This window comes from Agelaius tricolor, unplaced genomic scaffold, assembly GCF_023055355.1.
Source record: "Agelaius tricolor isolate 1412-34295 unplaced genomic scaffold, bAgeTri1.0.p SCAF_2, whole genome shotgun sequence".
Lineage (NCBI taxonomy): Eukaryota > Metazoa > Chordata > Aves > Passeriformes > Icteridae > Agelaius > Agelaius tricolor.
This window is the reverse complement of record NW_027269262.1, coordinates 26,507,623-26,527,853: the sequence shown is the minus strand read 5'-3', so window position 1 is coordinate 26,527,853 and position 20,231 is coordinate 26,507,623. Positions and strand designations below refer to the sequence as shown.

The following is a 20,231-nucleotide window of genomic DNA, read 5'->3' as shown; positions in this document are numbered from 1 at the left end:
CATTCTTGCCTTTTGTCTTCTTCGTTTTGTGAATAAAATAGCACAAGAACATTGAAATTTCTATAAAATCCAGTAGTAAGCTTTTTTTTTTTAAGTAAGTTAGTCAGGCTGAGGTGTTTTTGCAGTCAGAGCTTGATTTTTGATAATCAATATTAAATTCTGTTATAAAATGCTGTTTAACACCAAAGTTATATAATTTTAAAAAATAATCTGAAATTAGGTATTATGGGTAAAATTATGCAAAATAGTGTGATATGTGATGAAAATAGTGTGATATGTGATTAAAATATTAATGATAGGGTTCTTTTCAGTAGGCAGATGCAGTTTGCATTCTAGTTCTAAGACACATTTCCCAAAGTGCCTGAGCCCTTCCAGCAGCAAAGCAGCTCAGAAGCTGAGGCAGGGAGTACAGCTGCTGGTACAGGAGCACAGCTGGGATGCAGCCATCAGGTGAGACAGACACCTGCACAGCACAAGGAAGCACAGTGCAAAGTTTCAAAGTCAGGAGGAAGCCCCCTAATAGCAAGTGGTGTTGTCAGGACTGAAATATGGTTATCCTGTTCCTTGAGTTGCTTGCTGTTCTTGTGGACTTAAGTTGGCAGTAGCTTGGGAGTCTCCCATCTAAATCTGCTCCCCAGGAGAGTGATGTGTCCAGAGTTACTCAAGCTGTCAGGTCTGGTCGGTCCAAATATCAGTCCTGCTATCCCAGCATACTAACTCATATGGCTTACTTAAAGCTAAGCCTATTTTTATTCATTCTATTGCCAGGCTTTGAGATCCAACACATCAACATGAATGTAAGTAAAATGACCAATGCAGAGAAACTCTTTGCTAATTCCTGAAGTGTAGTTATTCCTATGCATTTTACCAAATTGCAAGTTTTCCAAATGATACCCTCTTTAAAAGTGTTTCCGTGTGCTAGGTTTTTTATTATCTCTTTGTCTGTTGTTTTGGTAATGTGTTGTTGTATTGCACGGTATCCTAGTAAGTATTTTAAATAACACACACAAATGCATTCTGCACAGTAAGGACATGCTTCTGAGGAGACATCAAGCTGCTGCCTTTGAGTGCAGTTTCTAATACACTTGTGTTTTAGTGCACTTGTGTACTTACAGATTAAACATTCAGCTTTTAATCAAATGAAACAGGATGCTACCCAATAAGGAAAGAAGGTACAGAAGTTCAGTGCTGAATAGACTATTTTATTCAATGAAGCTTAAAGTGGTCAGCCTCATTAGCTCAGTTGCCCAGTTTTGAGAGCTCACTGAATTTTCCTTTGTCAGTGTATTCCAATGAAAAGCCTAATGATGTATGACCTGTCCAGGGAATATTAGGCACATGAGTAAATGTTGTATAAGACACATTAATGTTCAATTGGGACTTCTTGTGGTTTCTAGTTCTAGGCATGTTGAAGCATCTGTTGCCCTGTGAAAATGCAGAATCAGCTGTGCAGGAGAGCTTTTATATCATCAAGTTTAGTGGACAGATTTATGTCTCCATTCTGCCGCTGAAAGATTTATCTGTCTGATTTTCCTAGAGCAACTCTTCTTGGATCAAAATATTTTCTTCTCAACTCCTTAAAGTTATGTCATAGTAATATGTCTTTCAATCTAAACCCATAAATCTTACATACCAATCTACCACTTGTCTTTCATAGAATATTATAAAGGATTAGTGCAGTCTATAAAGAGTTTAAAGCCAATTAATGAAACATGCATCTGTTTTTTTCTTTTAGAATTCTTGTAAAATGGCTCTTAATTATTTGAAGATTTCCTAAATTTTTTTGCAGGGAAAGAGGTTTGAGATGGTCCCACACAATTTGGGATGATACTGTTTTTTGTTCATTTACAGCTTAGCTCTGGGGGTTTTTTTGTTCTCTTTGGGTTGCATTTAAACAGTTTTGAAATTCAATGGGCACTCTGACCCCACACAATACCATGGCCAGCAGGTGTATCAGAATCTGGCACACTTAAATCAGCGTGTGTGTCTGGTCAGTGTGGATGATGGAACCACTTTGTAATGAGAGTATGCTGGTGATTAAATCCATGTGTCCTTTTTCCAGTTCTTTTTCTTTACTTCTAAAAATAATTTCTGCAGTCATTCACTGTTTCCATGATTCAGACAATTTGTATACAAATTAGCCAATTCCTCTATAAAACGATAAAAGGTCCTGATGTGTAACATTGCATACAAAGGAGAAAGAGGCAAGAGAGTAACTGGACTTTCTTTACACAGTTTATATCTCATGCTATAGAATTATTTATTTGCTCAACAATAATCTAACATCCCTTAAAAGCAATCCTTATTCCTGACATGATTCTGCTGCTGATACCTCTGCATAATCTGTAGCTATGTTTTTTCATCAGGAAGAAAATTGCTTTAAGGAGAATTTTATTAAATATCGAGACTGGACAATGCTTAGGTTTTCAAGAATTTTCCCTTTCTATGGCAAAATGATGGGAGTGATAGTAAAAGGAAAAATCTGTTGCCATAAGACAAATGTTTCTTGCAATGTTTATAAAAAATACTGGAAAGACTGGCTTGGATTTTGAAACACAAACTATGCAAATTAATGGTGCACTTTCTGGCTTACAGAAGGAGGCTCGGTTTTAGGAGCCATAAACCTTCAGTGAATTTGGGCCTAGTTGGGTCTGTGGATTACAGAAAGTTGGCATTGACCAGATGACTTAGTACTTTTATAAATCAACATTTCTGTTAGAAAGTTTAAAAGGAAGGGCTGACAAATACAAAACCAGTGTCTGGCCTGTATATAGAGGACAGGCAAGGCAAAGGAGTGGAGCTCACACTGGAATTCTATCTGAGAACCTCCTTGTCTTTGAATGCTAAGATGAATTTTCAGTAGTGGTGACTTTTGTTACCTTGGGCCTCCTTTAATAAGTTTCATTATTTCATATTCATTGCAACCTAACCCAAAGAAAGTACTGGGCTGTTACACATAAAGAATCTTTAATTCAGTTTACACATGCACTCTTACAGTGTCCACAGATTGTTTGCAAATGGGGTGACTGAAATGCTACTGATTGAAAATTTCAAGGATTGGCCTTGTAGGATTCTTTTCTGCACAATTTTGACAATTAACCTCCCCATGATGTTGTTGTTTTGCTCTAAATATATTCTCAAATCTTATCTAGAGCCCTCAAATTTTGTTAAACGTGTTGAGCTTTCACAGTAGGAAAACACATTCAGCATGTTGCTCAGATATTTAGTGCGCAATGTTGGAAATATTTTTCAAAGAGCATGTGAGCCCTGAATGTGATGATTTTGTTTTGTTTTGTTTTTGTTTTATTTTCATTATTCTATGTTATCTTGTCAATAGGGGAAGAGAAACTGGGCAATTTTTCAGATTTGGGTCCTTTTGACCTCTTTTATTCTAGCTCAGTTCATGGTATTAATTATAGTCAGAATTTAATTAACATCTTTTCAAATTATGTATTTTTTGTGACAGGGGCTGATCTAATAATTTCTTGTTGATAAATATAGGCGGAACACAAGTGCTAAGACTAGGACATATTCTGTTAGGCTCAGAGAGGGGCTCCTCTTACAAAGTTTCAATGGGAAATTACTGCAAATAATGTTGCTAAGGCTTGATTTCTTTATAAAAGAAGCAGCCAGCCATAACAAATTATTTTCGAGTTCTATTGGTTTTGTATATACAATTGGAAGAAAGAAACAGAATGTTCTTTGTGTTTCTTCCATTTATGTTTAGCCTCATAGGTTTACGAAATTGGGATTGAAGAAAGGATACTTTTTACAATTTTTGTGACCTGGTCATGAACTAGATACTTCTTATATACTTTGTAGCATGACTGGCTTTAAACAAGCTTTTCATCTTCTTTATGGTGTTTGTGAAGAATACTACACTTAGCTGACAGTATAATAAAAGCATTTTTGTGTGTGTATTTCACCAAACTTTCATTATTGCAGTCATGCACTAGCTCTTTGCTAGCCTGTTCTTTAACTGCAGCAGCATGATCATCCATACATGTATCTAATGTTCCTCAGAAGATGTGACTAAGTAAGAATACATTGAGCTGAAAAGGATAATCTGACTTCTAACAAGGATCCTTTCTTCATAGGAAAGCAATTATGTGTCTTTGTGGGATTTGAATGTACCAAGCTAACATCCTTCACTCCTCCGGTACTTGGAGAAGGGTGATTAGTGATCTCTAACATTTTAAGTGGGAAGACACATTTCCTTACTTTCTGCCTTGATTGTCAAGATTTCCTAGCTTTATCATTTCCAACCAGTTTTTGTCCTAAAATAAAATGACTTTTCTGTCTGGAGAGGGAGGAGTGAAGGTGGAAGCTGCAAAATGCTGCTAAACAGCTGCAAAAGTCAAGCTTGTACTTGTGAAGTTTTGAAGTTTTGGGAAAGTTCAGATGGTGCCTGTCTCCCAGATGATTCAATTTCTCCATAGTTACTGAATTTTGCAGTCTTTGTAGTAATCAAAATCACCACTTTATTAATTTTCTTTCTTTTTTTTTCCTGTAAGGTAGTGTATCCTGCAGAACCAAGATACAGTATTAAGTGCCTACATGCTGTTAGCTTTTTTAAATGCAGGGGCAAAGAATGGGATTTTTTTTTTCAAAGTGTGTCTTTGCTAATTTCTTCAATGGAGAAGACTGCAGCATTAGGTGGCTGTCCTTGGTGTTATTCCCCTCAAAAACCTGATGAGTCTATTTCACTGCATGGAGTTTCCCATGTTCAGCTCAATATTGAGCATTCTGTTTCAACTTCAGTCAATTGTGGTTAACTCCTAATCAGTACAAGCAGTTCCTTTGTCAGGTGAATGTTCCATCTTAATATGGAGCAACACTGTAACATTGGGCAGAAGTTTTTCAGTGGAGCTCTGAAATTTTGCTGTATCTATTTCGACAACTTGGTGTGGTGCTCTTTTCTGGGTATAAGTCCAATGTTTTTTAAATTCTATTAAATTTGGTGACCAAAGTTTAAGTCCACAAAGTTGCTAGTTACTCCTAACATTATTGCCCATTTACCATGCCTAACTTTGTCTAGATTTGCCTCACTGGCTTTAGTCATGTACTGTATCTGGTGGAAATTCAATATAAAATGGTGACATAATCCATCATAGTAGGCATTAGGGCCAGGACACCTTCCTTTCCGACCCTTGTTTGGTGTGAACCTGCAGCTCATCCTGGTTGCTGTGCTCCATGTCCAATGTAAGTTACTACCAAGTTTCTCCCATGCAGGATGCAGGTTCCCCAAGGGGTGGAGAGGATCCAATTGTCATGTGGCATGGTGGTTAAAGCATAATCCTCAAAGGTGGGAACAAAAGGGTTCTTTTTTTAAAATGTAAGACCCTCCTGGTCTTTTAAAAAGAAAGGCTAAGTGATGGACACTCTTTTCATATCCTAATCTTTGTAAAATTCATTCATTCTCAGATTTTTTTGCTTAACGTAGGAAAGGAAACCTGTAAATGAGTGCCTTTCCTCTGAAGTCTGGTGGTAGATTTAAGCAGTGTGAAGCTACTAATTGTTTAATGAAATCTCCCACAACAATTGTATTTTAAGGGTCCATTAATCCTCTGGATTAAAGGAAATATTTTTAATATGATTGTTGTTATTTTTATTAGTTAGGCCTTTGAAATAGTAGAAAACCACTGCAGTTTTGTATATTAGGTACAGAAGTATTGGGATAGACAGCAGTTAAATCAAAGAACTGAAGACTTCTTTGGTGGAATACCAGCAGCATGTTATATGTGGGCAGCCACCATTACTCTCTACCTCATCAAAGCCTGGTACTAACTGGTGTTGTCAGTACCTTTCAAATATAAAAATTCCACAGATTTCCCTACATGGTTTTATTATTATTATTTTTCCAGAAAAAGGAAGTAGAGCTAAGTTCCAGCAAGCTACAGAAAATATTATGCAGCCCAATGAAACCCAAGTCATTTGTAATAACACTTTTCGTATTTTTAAAAGGAGCATACACAGTAATGAAGTCTTGGCATAGCAACCAGCATGTTGCAATTATTGGAAGCCAAGGTGTTACAGATCTTCAAAAGCAGGTCTGTGAAGTCCAGTAGGCATGAATAGAGCACAGTCTGATCTCATATCATCATGCAAACAAACAGGCAATTCAGATTCTTCTCTCAAAAATCCTTTAACAAGAATTTCAGAGGGAAATAAAAGAAATGAGAAAGACTTTATTCACTATACATGCCAATTGGAGTATTTAACCATAATTTAATGTTTGAGGAAACCAATGGAAAAAGATCTTGTTATGGCTCAAGCTTAACAACACACATACTTTGTTCTGCTGAGTGTTGGGCTCTCTAGTTCACTTTTTCCAAAACCTACCAGAGTGGTATTTCTGCTGTGACACTCATCAGCAGTTCTCGTCTCTTTCCTTTTCTGAGTGCAATAATTCTGTAATTCTTTAATCTCTGGTTGTCACTATAATTGCTCATTATAAATACACTGTGCTGAAAAATTAGGTCATATGGCAAACGCTTTTTTTTTTAGTTACTGAAAATTTTCAACATCAACAAAATGTATCCTTTACTGTGCTTATTTTTCAACTTTGTTAGATATCACAAGGAGCATCCTTGAATGATTTAAGGAAAAAGAAGAGGCGTGCCCCTCTTCCACCAGCTGCATCTGCTCCACCCACTCCTGCCATACCAAACAGGACAGAAGACAGGGAAGACAAGAGGAAGAGCACAATGGGTGAGAAGTGTTCTTTTCTCCTGAATAACCCTATTCATGTGTTTTCAATGCTCACTGTTTGAAGTTGCCTTAATTCTGTTATGCTGTGAGTTTGAAAACTTTTGTAACTTGGGGAAAAACTACATTTCTCTGCAGAATGAAAGTCTGGAAATAAGTGTTTTTATATTGCCTCTTCTTTTTTTCAATGGCACCATTCAGAGTATCACAGGGTAGTAAAATGTAGATAACACTCATCAGATGATTTGAATATTTGGCACAAACTTTATATCCAAAAGCACTAGCCCTGGGCCTATTCTGTGCCTTGAAGGTCATGATTGGTTTGCTAGTAAGTGGAAATACAGAAATAGTAAATGGAAATGCTAATAAATGGAGATAGGCCAGGCAAAATGGAATGAATCTGAAGCCATAAAGTTCTGCTAGGACCAAAGTGCAGTCAGCTTGGTTCAGTGTTTCCTCATGTTTCTAAACCCTGAAGACATTTGATTTTCATGTAATCCTCCAACAGTCTGACATCAACTGCCCATATAAAGTAAAGGGGTTTTTTTAATTTCATTCTCACTTTTATTATAAATCAATATCTGATGATTCTTTAGCTAATCCGTAAAAGAAAAGAACTGATGCTCTCAAAGGAATGCCATACGTACCTAGAATCAACAAAAGAAACTGTAGCTTCAGCTGCATGTGGCACCACATTTACTCACACAGGAAAATGGAAAAACATTCTCCCAAACCTCTGTTGTTATCTGCCTGGTAGCTTGTTCAGATTGGTCAGAGCTTTGCTTGAGTGAGGACACCAGGATTATGCTTCTAGCAAGTAAAGTGATTTTATAATGGGTCAAGTTATGAGATAATGACCCCACATATTGGAACTCATTTTTCAGTGCATTAAGAGAATCATTCTTCAAGTGCCGTAATGCACTCAGTGCACTTCAGTTCATGCCTTTGACCTCATGTTTCATAAAATGCCTAAGACATACAGATATGACATTCTGTCATACATAATTGCTTACATTACAAATGCCTCACAGTTTAGTAAGAAACCTCTTGGCTTTGTTCCAACATTTATTTTCAGTAAATGCTTCACATTTAATGCCTCAGCATTTATGTAGCAGCAGGAGTCCATTATCATGTGACATATTCAACTCCATTGACATCTCTTATTTAAACTCTCTAAGGGCAATGTTATTGCTGGACCATATAACACAGGAGTTTTCAGCAAATTGGCTTACTTTTAATCGCTACAGAGGTCACACTACTGCTTCTCACACTTTGCCCTACTACTGGTCACTTTTTGATGACATTTGTTGCTTTAACTTTTTATAAGTGTTCTATTTCTTTTGTATTGGTGCTCAAATGTTGCAGATGAGATATAGCAGAGTAGAGCTACTTCTAGTCTGTTCAGTACTGTGTACATAAGTGCTTGTTGGAGTGCTCTGCTCATGTAGGATTCTGTAGTATCGTTTGCTTTAATGGAGCCTTATTATTTTACACTGACAAAGAACTCGTCCCACAGTAGCCCTGTCTTCAGTGCTTTTTGTTTTCTGCTACTTTCTTGAATGAATGTGTTCATTAACAAGAAAAAATGTTAGAGCCGGAGAGGGTTGGTAAAACAGCCTCTCTTCAGGGCCCTTGCAGGAAAACAATGAGAAAGCACAGATGGCTCTGAAAGCATGAGAGAAAAGCTGTGAAAAAAGCAAGACTCTTGTGAGGGGAAAAAACGTGCTGCAAGAAATAGTGAGCCACATGATGGAAAAAAAGTATTAAAGATACCTGTGTACCTCTCAAGTTAGCCATGTGAATCAAAGCAAAAGATCCTATCAAAAAATATTCTCAAACTGGCAAATTCCCCATAGTGTTCAATACTATGTTATTATGACGCCAAAGAATTGCGCCAAATTTCCTCAAAGCAGTAAAAAAGGGCTTGCACATTTGCCAGCATTAAATTGTGTCTCTGGAAGATACTCTTCTGGAAGCTAGTGACTGCTAAGTAAAAAATCATAATGGTTTAATCTTTTTTCTTTGCCTTGGTTCTGCTTCCCTTCTCAGCAGCCCCAAAGCACAAGCCAGAGAGTGTAGGAATGGATCAGACCAAACATCTGTCTCTGCAAGCATCCATCTTCAGCAATGACCACAGCACATGCTTCAGGCAGGGTATGAAAGCAGAACAAGCAGGTAGTCGTGGTTCCTCAGTGCTCTTTCAACCTCTAAGGACTTTCCAAATAACAGTAGCTCAAGTTCTGTACACTACAAACTGGCAGCAGCTTTTCTGCATTGAAAGTGGTTCGCAGAGTACAGTGCAAAGACACATGTATTTCTTTAGTTATTGCACATAGTGTTGAAATAATCCCCCAGAAAAAGTTATGGGCATTTCCTTTGATAGCTTCAAACATTATTTTGCAAAATACAGTTTAATCATCTGCTTCTAAAATGTCAAAATAATGAAAACTGACTCAAAAAGAAGAGCGGAAAAGTCTGTAAGATACCTACTTCAAAATAGTGACACAAAGCATCTTCCTCTTTCTCTCAGAGTCAGGAAAATAGTCACATAAAGTATCTGAGAGGTCAACAAATTCAGGCAGTTTGACACTTCAGAAGATAAAATAAAACACATTTTTCACATTTTCTTACACAGCTTTTTTCAATTTTTTTTTAGTTTGCTTAACTATTTTTCTTCATCCTTATGCCTGCCAAAACCAGTGATTTTAACTGGTAGTTGTAATGTATGTCTATGTGCTGGGCTCAATTCTGGTCCCACTGCTGTTGGTTTAAGACACACCTTTTCCTTCTCCCTTAATTATTTGGATGTAAATAAGAGCAGAACTATACCCAGAGAGACTTTGGATGTGGGTAAGGGAAAATCAATGTGTTTTTAAAAAATAAAAATGAACAGAGTGATCATTATCTTGCAATGAAGTAACAAGTCAATTGATCCCCCTGTAGGTGTTGGACGGCAGGTGCCACAAAAGCCTCCTAGGGGCACCACTCGTGGTCCCCCCCAGTTAGTGATCCCCCCACCCCCACCTTACCCTCCTCCTGGCACTGACATTGTGGATCCAACAGTGTGTTACAGAGAAGCAGATGTTACAGCACCAACAGAGCTGGTACCTAAACGTATGTTTGAAAATATATGTATTTGCATTTCCATTCTTTTGATGATTACTCTCAGGGGTAGCTTTTCCAGACTTTCCTCTCTGCTCTTTAGACATCCATGTCTGTTTTTCCCCCTTTTTCCAGCCTGCTATCTTTCAAAATGCCCAATGCAGTGTAACTAACTAATATAAAGCGAGAAAAACACTTGCTTGGAGAGAGTTTTGCATGTGATACCTGGTCATTGTACAGAAGCATTTTAAAATAATCATCAAGCTTTTTTGCTTTGTTCAACTGAAAAAAAACATATTTATCTTTTATCAATTCACCAAGTTTGTTTTCCTGTACTAACAATTTTTTGTCACCCCAGAGATGAGTTCCTTTGAGACCTGATGGGTCTATCAGTCTAGGTTGAAAACTACAGTGTCTTCCTTAAGAAAAGTAAACCATTTACAGGCTCTGTATATTGTAAAGGCCTTCCTGTCCTAATGGGTACATCTTTCTTGGCATCTCTGGGTAGTCCTTTGTGTGCTCTTCACCTTGGGGCGTAACAGTTATCAGACAAAGAAGTACAATATTTTTCACATGCCTGTGTACTTGTGAAAAGCATGTTTTCATGCTGCTTTTCGTGCTTATCCATTGACTGCCTTTAAATCTTTGTACACAATCCAAGTCTTTGATCATGTATTATGTTCCCTGTGGGCTTGCCCTGCACACCCATGTAGAGCCGGTAAAAGCAGCAAAGCTCTGCACATTATGACATCTCATGGATGCATTTCCTTTGAAGACTAGGAGGGTGTCTCCCAACCATGGCATAGAGAAATGTCTCCATTAGCTACTAATTTGACAAAAGGTCTCTTTCCAGGACCTTATGTTTACCAAAAGTACTCTGCAAGTAGCAGTTACTCTGATACATTAATGTGGGTGTGTTTGCTGTTGATTACCAGCTAAATCTAAAGCACTATTTCTCAAATCAAAAATACAAATTGTTAAGCTTTATTGGAGCTAATGATGGAAATTAAGGAGATCATACTAACAGAAAACCTGAATCTTCTTGAGGAATAACCCTAAGACATCTTAACCAGCTTATGCACAGAAATCATACTTAAAATCTTCTTTTTGTTCTAGATAGTATCAGCTTTCCTGTGATGTTTTCTTTATTAAAAATCCATTGTGGCCTTCTTTGCATTAATATTTCTGCTTCATTTGAGTTTCTATCACTGTTATTTTGCAATGCTTTCCTGATCTACCTTGCTGATCAAATACCCTTTAATCAATGCAGCACTGATGTAATCAGTGTCATCATTTGCTCCTAAACAAACACAGTATCTCAGCCAAAAGGATTTGATTAAGCTTGTGCATAGAAACATGACATGAATTTTTATTGTCCTCAATTTACTGAGAGCAAGAGCTTAGTGGGTACTTATTTTAGACTTAAAGCATCAGTGTTGAAGAGGGACAAGTTTTAGCTCTGTAATTATGCTTGTCCTACCTAGATAAAGATAAGTGTGTAGATTTACACAAGAGAAGTGTGCATAGATGTACCCATGAGAGACAGCAGCACAGGTAGGACAGATGCTAATTACATTGCCTAATGCCATTCTGAAAGGTGCTTAGATACTGTAGTGATTGAGCCCTGTAAGAACAACATTTTGCAACAATGTGTTTTATTGCCTGAGAATGCCTCAAGCAGTGCAAATGAGATTTGGGTGGTAGATTCAAAGAACAAAATTTTCAATCTTCCTAACTCTAACCTCAGTAAATGTGTTTTCTCATAGAATGAGGTGGGGAGGAGGATAAACGGCTGATACCAGGTGTTGTTAGAAGACATGTTTTTTTCTGAAATCACTCTCAAAACCACTTTCTCTGGTAACAGTTGTGGGTGGGTGACTGTCAACAGCAGTATGTGTTCCATGAGAAAAAATTCCCATTTAGAAGTTAAATTCTGTGATCATGTGGAGTTTAAATTCTCACTTCATATGATCTGCCACTGTCTGTGAAGGACTGTCCTCCCTCCCTCCCAAGACATAGCTATCACTGTTCATTAAGTTTTCCAAATTTATGTGGAGTGTAAGTAATTAATGAGTATGGCCTTTATTAGGATACTTGAGCTTTTCTTTATTAAATACCATTTAATACATTTTAGAATCTCTTCCACAAACAAGGGTGCAGAAGATCCTCACAGTTTGTCTTTTAAATCTTTTTATCCTGGTTACATGACCTTTCCTCTAACATTTGGTGTGGTAGAATCTTAGCTGCATGTTGTGTGCACATTTAAATTGATGTGTTTATGTGATCCTTTCTCCTTCCTTACCATACTAATCAGATTATTCACGGCCTGATTCTAAGATTGACTGTACTTTGGGAATGCAGAGATGGAGATTGTTGCATGGTGTTTGGTTATGTCATATTGCTTGTGAAGTTCCAAATGTGTGAGTTGGTGGTAAGCTCTGTGCTACTTACCTGAGGTAAAGAATGCTTGTAGGGAAAGACGGCTGCACCTAGACATGCAACTGAAACCTGCTGCCTTGAAATGTCAGCCAGCACTTTAGAATAAATTCAGTATTCCTGTGAAACTCCACATTAGCCCTTTATTTGGCTAGTTATGAACTATCATTAAGATATGCAGTAAGAAATTAAAAGCTCTATGGGAAAGAATATACAATATACTCTGCCTTCCTGTGGAGTGAGATGCTGAGATTAAATTTTTCACTCTGGCACTGGATAAAGTACTAGTGAAGTCAGGGCTCACACTGGGTAAGGACTTGACAACTGATTTATTTGTAAATTTCAGAAAGTGCTATTTCTTTGAAGAAATTAAATAATGATTTGAACCTGTCATTGTTTTTAACTGTAGATCAAAATAGTCAAACATCCCTTAATTAGAAGGTCTTTAAGGGGTGAAGGAATGGGCACACTATTTTATTTTCTGTAGATGACATGTGTACTAGTGGTTGATGAATAAAACCAAGAGCCTTGTCTATAGATGTAATTTTTAATTTTTTTTCATTATATCACTGATATATGAAAAGGTAATACAATCTGGCTGACAAAGGCAATGACAGTTTCACAAACAGTTCAGTCGTATTTCTTCAGTCACTTTAGACATATCAGTCTTTCATAGGGCTAGATTCTAAGAGTTCAGTTTTGTTAGCTTGAAGCAAAAAATAGGTAGAAACACAGAGTAAACTTCACTCTTTTACATGTGGCTCTATATCAACTGAGAACTGAGGGCTGCTGTGCAGGGAGTTTTGCTGGCTTGTCATGGTACACTGCTTCATAAGGCATGTGTCAAGTGACCCAGCCTTTTCTTTCTCAGAGGTGGTCTTTAAAGCAAGTATGCCTGCAGATGTGGCTTAGGAGGTTTTTATCGCCATCACTACTCTCACTCATTCAGGCAATCTGAGGCTAAAGAATGAAGTTGAATCTCCAATATAATCTATCTTGCTCCTTCTGGAAAATTAAAATTCAGGCCAAGTAGAGCAGAATTCACAGACATACAGTGTATCAGTAAGTATTTTGTTTTTAAGATTGAGTTAGCTTATACATGAACCCAGGCAGTTAGAGCAACTGTAGAATTCCAAATTTTAACACATGTGCCCATGCACCTACACCTCCTTTGGGCATCTGATTCTTTAGTGTTGCTGAGCATGCTAGCCATTCTGCCAGCTGACCTACACAATACTTACAATTTTATCCTTTTACTCTTTCCCCTGACAGTTTACTGTTGTGCATCATTCCCTTCATACTCCAAGCGTGTCTGACAGACCTTGCCTCTTCCTATGACCTTCACACTTCTGAACCTCCTGTTGCCTCTGCTACCCTGATTCTTCTGTTGCCTTCCTTCCTCCTCTGCTGGGAAAAAAACCCTTTTTTTTTGACTGAGATTTTGGCTTCTTTTCTTTTTAAACTCGCACATTCTCTTTAATTTCTATTGATTATTTTTGGCTGTGGTTCATTGGTGAGATGTATGCTCCAGAACTGAATCGTGTGTTACATAAATCTATATATCAGCCTCAGAAAGATTATCTGTCGTTCTTTTCCAAAAGATTCTCCTTATTTTAAGCCACGGTTTGCTTTGATTTGGTGTTGCAAAAGCGTGTGTTCTTGGGACAGGTTGTCTTACTTTCCATATTGTTTGAAGTTTTAATGGAAAGTTTCTAAGAACTCTTTAAGCTTTTCTTCCTGTTACTCTAGATATAAAGTTTTGTATTGCCTATTTGCTCTATTTTCCTTTTATTGCATCTATTTTGTTCCTTTGGAACAAAACTAGTACTGGGCATGGCCTAGCCAAGTTGAAGTGCAAGATTCTTTCTATATCTTGGCTATCAATCAAGCTGTCAAGACAAAAGAAACAGGAAGATCTGTTGTATCTATAAGGGGCTTAAAAGGAATACCAAAAACTAATACCAAATGCACTGATTCATATTCTTTACTTATGCTTTCATCCTGATGTTTAATATGAGTAATTTTATCTTGATGCTGAAGACATGCTGTGGAAACCGAGGTGTGTGTTCTATTTCTGTAACAAAAGACTCAAACACTGTTTGCTCAAGATACATCTCGTTCTACAAGTCTCCTTTTTGCACTCGTACTAGGAATAGTCAGTGAGTTCTAATTAAAATATCTTCTCTAGGTTTGTACTTAGCAAAAACTTCTTTGTGCTAAAGGAGATTCTTCATGAGAACGACCCATAAGACATGTATTTTTAATAATCCTGAGCTACAAACATAGGCTTTATGAGTTGTAATGTAATGGTGCACACACCCAGAACTATTCTGACCTCACATGTACTGTGCTTTAAGACATTAATGTTATTTAAATGAGTGACTTGCAATACATAACTCTAATTTAAATGATGAAAAATTATTGTTTTACCCTCAAGCAAATAATCATGTTAATCTTGAATCCTTTCCAGGTAGGCAAAATGGAGAATAAGAAAGCAAAGCATTCCTACAGATAATATGAAATATGACTAAAGTGGGCTTTGACAGTTTTTAATACAAATATGACATGTAGTTAGTAAGCTTTAAATGATTCTTTAGAAAGTATACTTAGTACCCTAAGGGTCTTCTAATAAAAGTGGAGTGGATTTGAACTCTCTGAGCTGCCAGGTACTTTGTAATACCTTCTTAAGACAGGACAATGGTTTAATTGTAAGTCTTCTCTCAAAAAAAAAAAAAAAGTAGGTGTTCACAATGTGAAGATTAAGAACCTAATTTACCCATTCTCATTGCTCTATTTGCACCCTATTTGTAACTCCACAGTTGCGTGTCCTGTGGAGTTCAAACTAGTGTAAAATTAATGAAGCGGTGAAACAAAATGTTTTATATTGAGTACAAAGTACGGTGTATTGTCAAAGCAGTTCTTTCCGTTGACACCATTGTCTTTGAAAGGTGGCAAAAGTTTTCAACAAAATCACATTTTTAATGAAAAAAATCTCCTTGCTTTGAAAGGATACAGCCGTGGCCTCTCTCTGCATAGCTGGCATGTTTCCTACAAATAGCAGTCTCTTTTCAGGTAGCCTCCTCAAGCTCTTAAAAGCTATAGGTGAAATCTCAAAAAGTTCATTATTTTCACTTAATTGACCTTGTCTTTAACTAAAATGCAAAATTTACCTCTAAAATGTGTTCAGGGGAATTAACAGTTTTTGTGAAATTCCTAGAAAATATAGAAGAAAGATTTCTGTGTCTTTATAAGAAATCATCCTAGTTACAAGAAATTATACTATGACATTAGGATAGTTTGAAACCCCCCAGTACTGTACATGGTATCAGAAAAAACTTCCAGTGACACTCAAGAAATCCAAATCTGTTGAGTGGAATTGCACAGATACTCTGTCACAGAGCTGTTAATGCACAACAGAGTGTGTGCACAGAGGGGTTTGAGCAAAGCATATTTGCAGGACCGGGAACTCTCTGGAAGTTTGGGTCATGAGCACCAGCTCAGCCCTGAGGGGAATTCCTCTTTGTTCCAAGCTTCCAATCAGGATTTGTAAGAGATCCTCAACTTGGTTTCTGAAAGAGAATGTTTTTTTTCTGTCATTTTTAATAACAGGCAGGAGTATCAGTTTAGATCTCTTTGATGGAGTCTTAGGTCAGCAGTGATATGAAAGGACATTGGCTTGGTTTTACTCCTTTTATTTTAACCTTGGAGACATTGGAAATGTAGTGAGAATGACATGGAAAAGTTAATAACAAATTCACCACTATAACAAATTTTTCACCAAAATGCTATTATCAGAATTAGTAAGAAGCATATTTAATATACTCAGGATTTATCTGCACTACCAAACAGCCTTGTTCAAATGCCCTTCATGTTAAGATATCTGGCGTGAAAATCAAATAAGCAGTCAAAAAATGGAAAATATCATTGAGCTCTTTCTGGAGAACAAATAAATGCCTAGATAACTTATAAATCAAAACAAATTTCTGTCTTAAAACTCCAATGTCATTGACATTCAGTGCTCTTAGGGAATAAGGACAGATTTATAATTTATGATTAAACTTGTTCTGATTAATGTTCTCAACCCATACGAAATCTAGTGAATTAGAAACAGATTAAGTAAACTTCGTGGTGCGCAAGATTTTACTGAAATCTTTTTGTACATTGGCCACCAGAGGGAGCCGGTGTTGTCCCAGATTCACAGTGGGAGAGCAAGAAAAATAACGCTACGAGTGAATTTCAACGTGATAGATTACAAAATTACACAAAGTTTTTTAGTTTTTGGAGTAGTTGTTATTTTACTCTTTTCTGCAACTAAAAATTTAAAAAAAAGTTGTTTCTAGGTTATTTTAAAATCAGTTTCCTCACAAATAAGAAAATGAAGATAAAATTATATTTTCAGGTGATGCCACTGTGACGGCATCTTCCAGATGCAAGTTCAAATTTTTGTTTTAAGCTTTCTCAAGTTATGGTGCCTAGATATTGCCTCTTTATCTATAGCAGCTGTATCCAAAGTGTGGTAACTAGTGCATATGGTTGGTATACGTGCTTAAAACATGTGTAAGTGCATAGGAGTAGGTCAGGTTTAGTGCCAGTACAGATAGGCTGTGTTCTGCTAGGTGGATCTTATCAGCTTGAATATCAGAATTTTAAAATCATGACCAGATCAGTTTAGTATCCATCTTCTTTCACAGACATATTACTTCATTACCATTAATTCAGTCACTTAGAGACTAAAATCTCTGCTTTTCAAAACACCCTTAAATATCTTTTCTACATGTCATACTTTAGGGTTTTTTCTTTACAGTTGGAATCTTTGAGGATCAAAATGAATATTGTCTTTCTCACTGGGCAGATGGCTTTTTATTTTCCTTTTCTAGTGACAAGGCTTTAGAATAATACTAAACTTTGAACTCATTCCATTTTTATCTTCAGAAAATGTGCTACTGGTGCAGCACTGAAAATTATTCTGGGCAGGTAAAATATCGAGAAAGATATTCTAAATATATGAATGGAAAAAGTAAATATTTCTCTTCTTGTTGTTTTTTAACTGGAATTATTTAAAGCTGTGTGTAGTATCTAGAGTGCTCCAGTAAGTGCCAAGGGAGAATGATTGGCAGAGAAATCATCCAGTTCCAATTGTATGATGAGTTGCAAAGAATTATGATGCATTTGTTTATTAAACATATGGCCATCCAATCTATCATATGCCCATCATTTGTCCCTTTTTTCTGCTTTTTTAAAGTAAACTCTGTGGTCATGATTCTCAAACCCTCATCATTTACGTGTACAGCCAGTTTAAGCCCTCCTTATTGTTCTGTCGCACTTCAAAAAGTGCCTCTTTTTGAAAGCTGGGCTCTGTGTGTGTATGACAGCAGCTCTGTCTTCTGAGCTTGGCTTCCAGTCACTACCATGGCTCTCAATATATATTTAGTACATGCAGTAGGCACCATTTAGCGTTCCATACCAAAGTACATGTTATTTTAGAAGACAGAATGGAACTTATTCCATCCCTCAAAAATTACAGCCATGTTGTTTTCTGATGTCATTGTAAAACTATGGACTCCCTCCTCAAGGACAGTGAAACAAAATTGCTGTCTCTGTTTACACTTCTTATTCATAAGCTTGTGCTATAGCAGCTCTGTGGCTACAGAAGTCCACTGTTAAAATTCATTAGAAGTTGACAAAACAGAAAGTGACATAATTAATTCTTTGTTTATCCAGAAGAGCTTACAGGTAATAAATGCTGATTTTTGCTGAGGTGGCCAAGGGGAAAGGTGATCATGTATATTTCCCTGCAATAATCCCCTGCTTTATTCCTTTTTTATTGCATATTATTGTGGCACCATTTTGTAGTGGTAAATGACTGCTGAAAGCATCAAGCCCAAAGAAATAATGAATGACTCTAGAAGCTGGCAGCATACTGAACAGGTATCAACTACCTGTTGAGTCCTTTATATTCCTTGAATGTACCTTGAATATGAAAAAATTATTTATTCTGTTCACTTCTAATAAGAAAATAGTAAATTTGGGTCACCAGATCTGCTTCATTTTCTCATACCTTGAAAAAGTTCTAAGGAAGGAGACTGAGTCCTGGGTACAAACACTGGTTGGAAAGTGGGGGTAATTTCATATTCCTTTACATTCCCCTACACTGTGCTGCCTGCCTGTATTGGAAATAAGAGGTGTGGTTTTGCACACTTTGAGCCAGAAGTCTGTCTGAGTGTAAGGAAGCACAATCACTTTAAATAATCAAAGAAAATATTTTCTGGTTACATTAGTATGGGACTAGACCCCAGCGAATCAAATAGTCTTTCTAGACACATTTCCTGGTATTTAGATTTTTATCTGGCTACTTACCTATTTCATGTAGTGTGGAATAAACCTGAGCTTCCCTTCTCCCATCCTGACTAAATGTCAAGACATTTCTTCTCTTAATTCCCTTGCAGACCAGCTTTGCAATCCAAGTGGTCTGTGGATAAACTGTGAATGTTTGTTCCAAGTGAAACCAAATTCCCTGTTGTCCTCCTCCTTCATCAAAAGAAGAGCAGTTTTCACTACAGCAGCTGTATCTTTAATAACTGAGTGGCATCTTAGGCACACTCTGCTGCCCTTGAATGGTGGAATGTGAGGATGTTGTCACAGCCATACACACAGAACAACTTACACTTCATCAGTAACAAGGAGGGGCTAAACAAGTGTGTTCAACCAAAAACATGCATGTGGTGCAAGTGTGTGTGTGAGAACTTTCATCCTGGGTGTGAATTTGAAGTTATGCCAGGTTTACACACAAGGTATGGGCCAAATAAAACTGGAAGGTTGGTGCTTTAAGTGGCATATGTAGTGCAAGATCCTACTGATTCAAATGCAGGCAATGCTCATGGAGCTGCAGTAAACAAACTGTTGAAAATTCTTCTCTTTTTCAGGTAGGTGATGATTCTAATACCAAAGTGCTTTTCCATCCTTAGACATGCTCATACCCAGCTTTTCCTATTACCACTTCTAAGTCAGAAAACACTGACTAAAATGCCTACCTACTTTCTGCTAAGAAATTGAGAATTCTGGCCATGCACATTCACTTCTGGGTTTCGGGCATGAGGCAGCAAAGGCTGAGAGCAGAGACAGCTTCTCCTTTGTCAGCTCCTTTTGTGGATTCCATAATTGTGGTTCCTGGCATGGATAAAATAATTACTTTCTAACCTACTACCATAAGCAAAGTCTGGGTGTAATGGAGGACAAAGACAAAAGAAGATGGAGGAAAGACCAAGAAAGGAAGACCATGACGGACAAATACAATTTTTTCTTCTAAGACTATAGGGATTAAAAGGTGAAAATAGGTGAAAATAAAGTTGCTAAATATATGGTGCCCTCCCATAAACAGTTGAAGATTGGTAGGGGATTATCTGCGTACTTGTTAGAGTAAACAAAACAACAAATTTTTCTACTTTTCAAGCATCTGATAAAAATCATTATTGTTTTCTGATTTTTAAAGTGTGTATGTAAGCATTTTTCTCTTCCATGTTTTTTTTCCTCAATTTTTTCACTTGACAAGAAGGTAAAAACTAAAAGGAAAATATTTTTACAGTTTGTAAAAGCATAAACCTAAAATGATGAAATAGTTTCAATATTTTTTTCTCAACTATGTGGAAACATGCAAGAGATCTATTTTTAAGGTGTATCTGTGGATGAAACAGTCAAGATTTAAATGAATATACTTCTTAAAACATAAGAAGTATGACAAATTATGTAAGAATTATAAAGACTGTAAGAAAAAATAATTACTGGCTTTCAGTTCAAGTTCAGAGCCTTGTTTACTTCACTTTTACTTGTAAGAGATGGAGCATTTTGGAAGGCAAACAACCTGTTACAGACTTGTTCTCCAGAAAGCCTCACAGTGGACTGCCAAGGACTGCAGAAGGGCCACCCTTTGGAACTTCCAGGTGCTGTTGGAAGTAGATGACACTTTGGGGACTACTTTGTGAATGCAC

General features: G+C 37.0%; 1 protein-coding gene across 3 annotated transcripts in view; it reads left to right on the top strand.

Annotated features, from left to right (window-relative positions):
* The window catches only part of COBL (cordon-bleu WH2 repeat protein), a 157,568-nt gene that overhangs the window by 98,791 nt on the left and 38,546 nt on the right, over window positions 1–20,231 (top strand). Inside the window, exons 10-11 of one of the 3 annotated variants that reach the window (XM_071454859.1) lie at window positions 6,573–6,711; window positions 9,652–9,822. In XM_071454859.1, coding sequence (XP_071310960.1) covers window positions 6,573–6,711; window positions 9,652–9,822 — 310 coding nt within the window. Of the gene's footprint in view, window positions 1–6,572; window positions 6,712–9,651; window positions 9,823–13,518; window positions 13,863–20,231 lie in introns of those variants that run through there. The other 2 variants (XM_071454874.1, XM_071454868.1) reach the window with 2 other exon arrangements.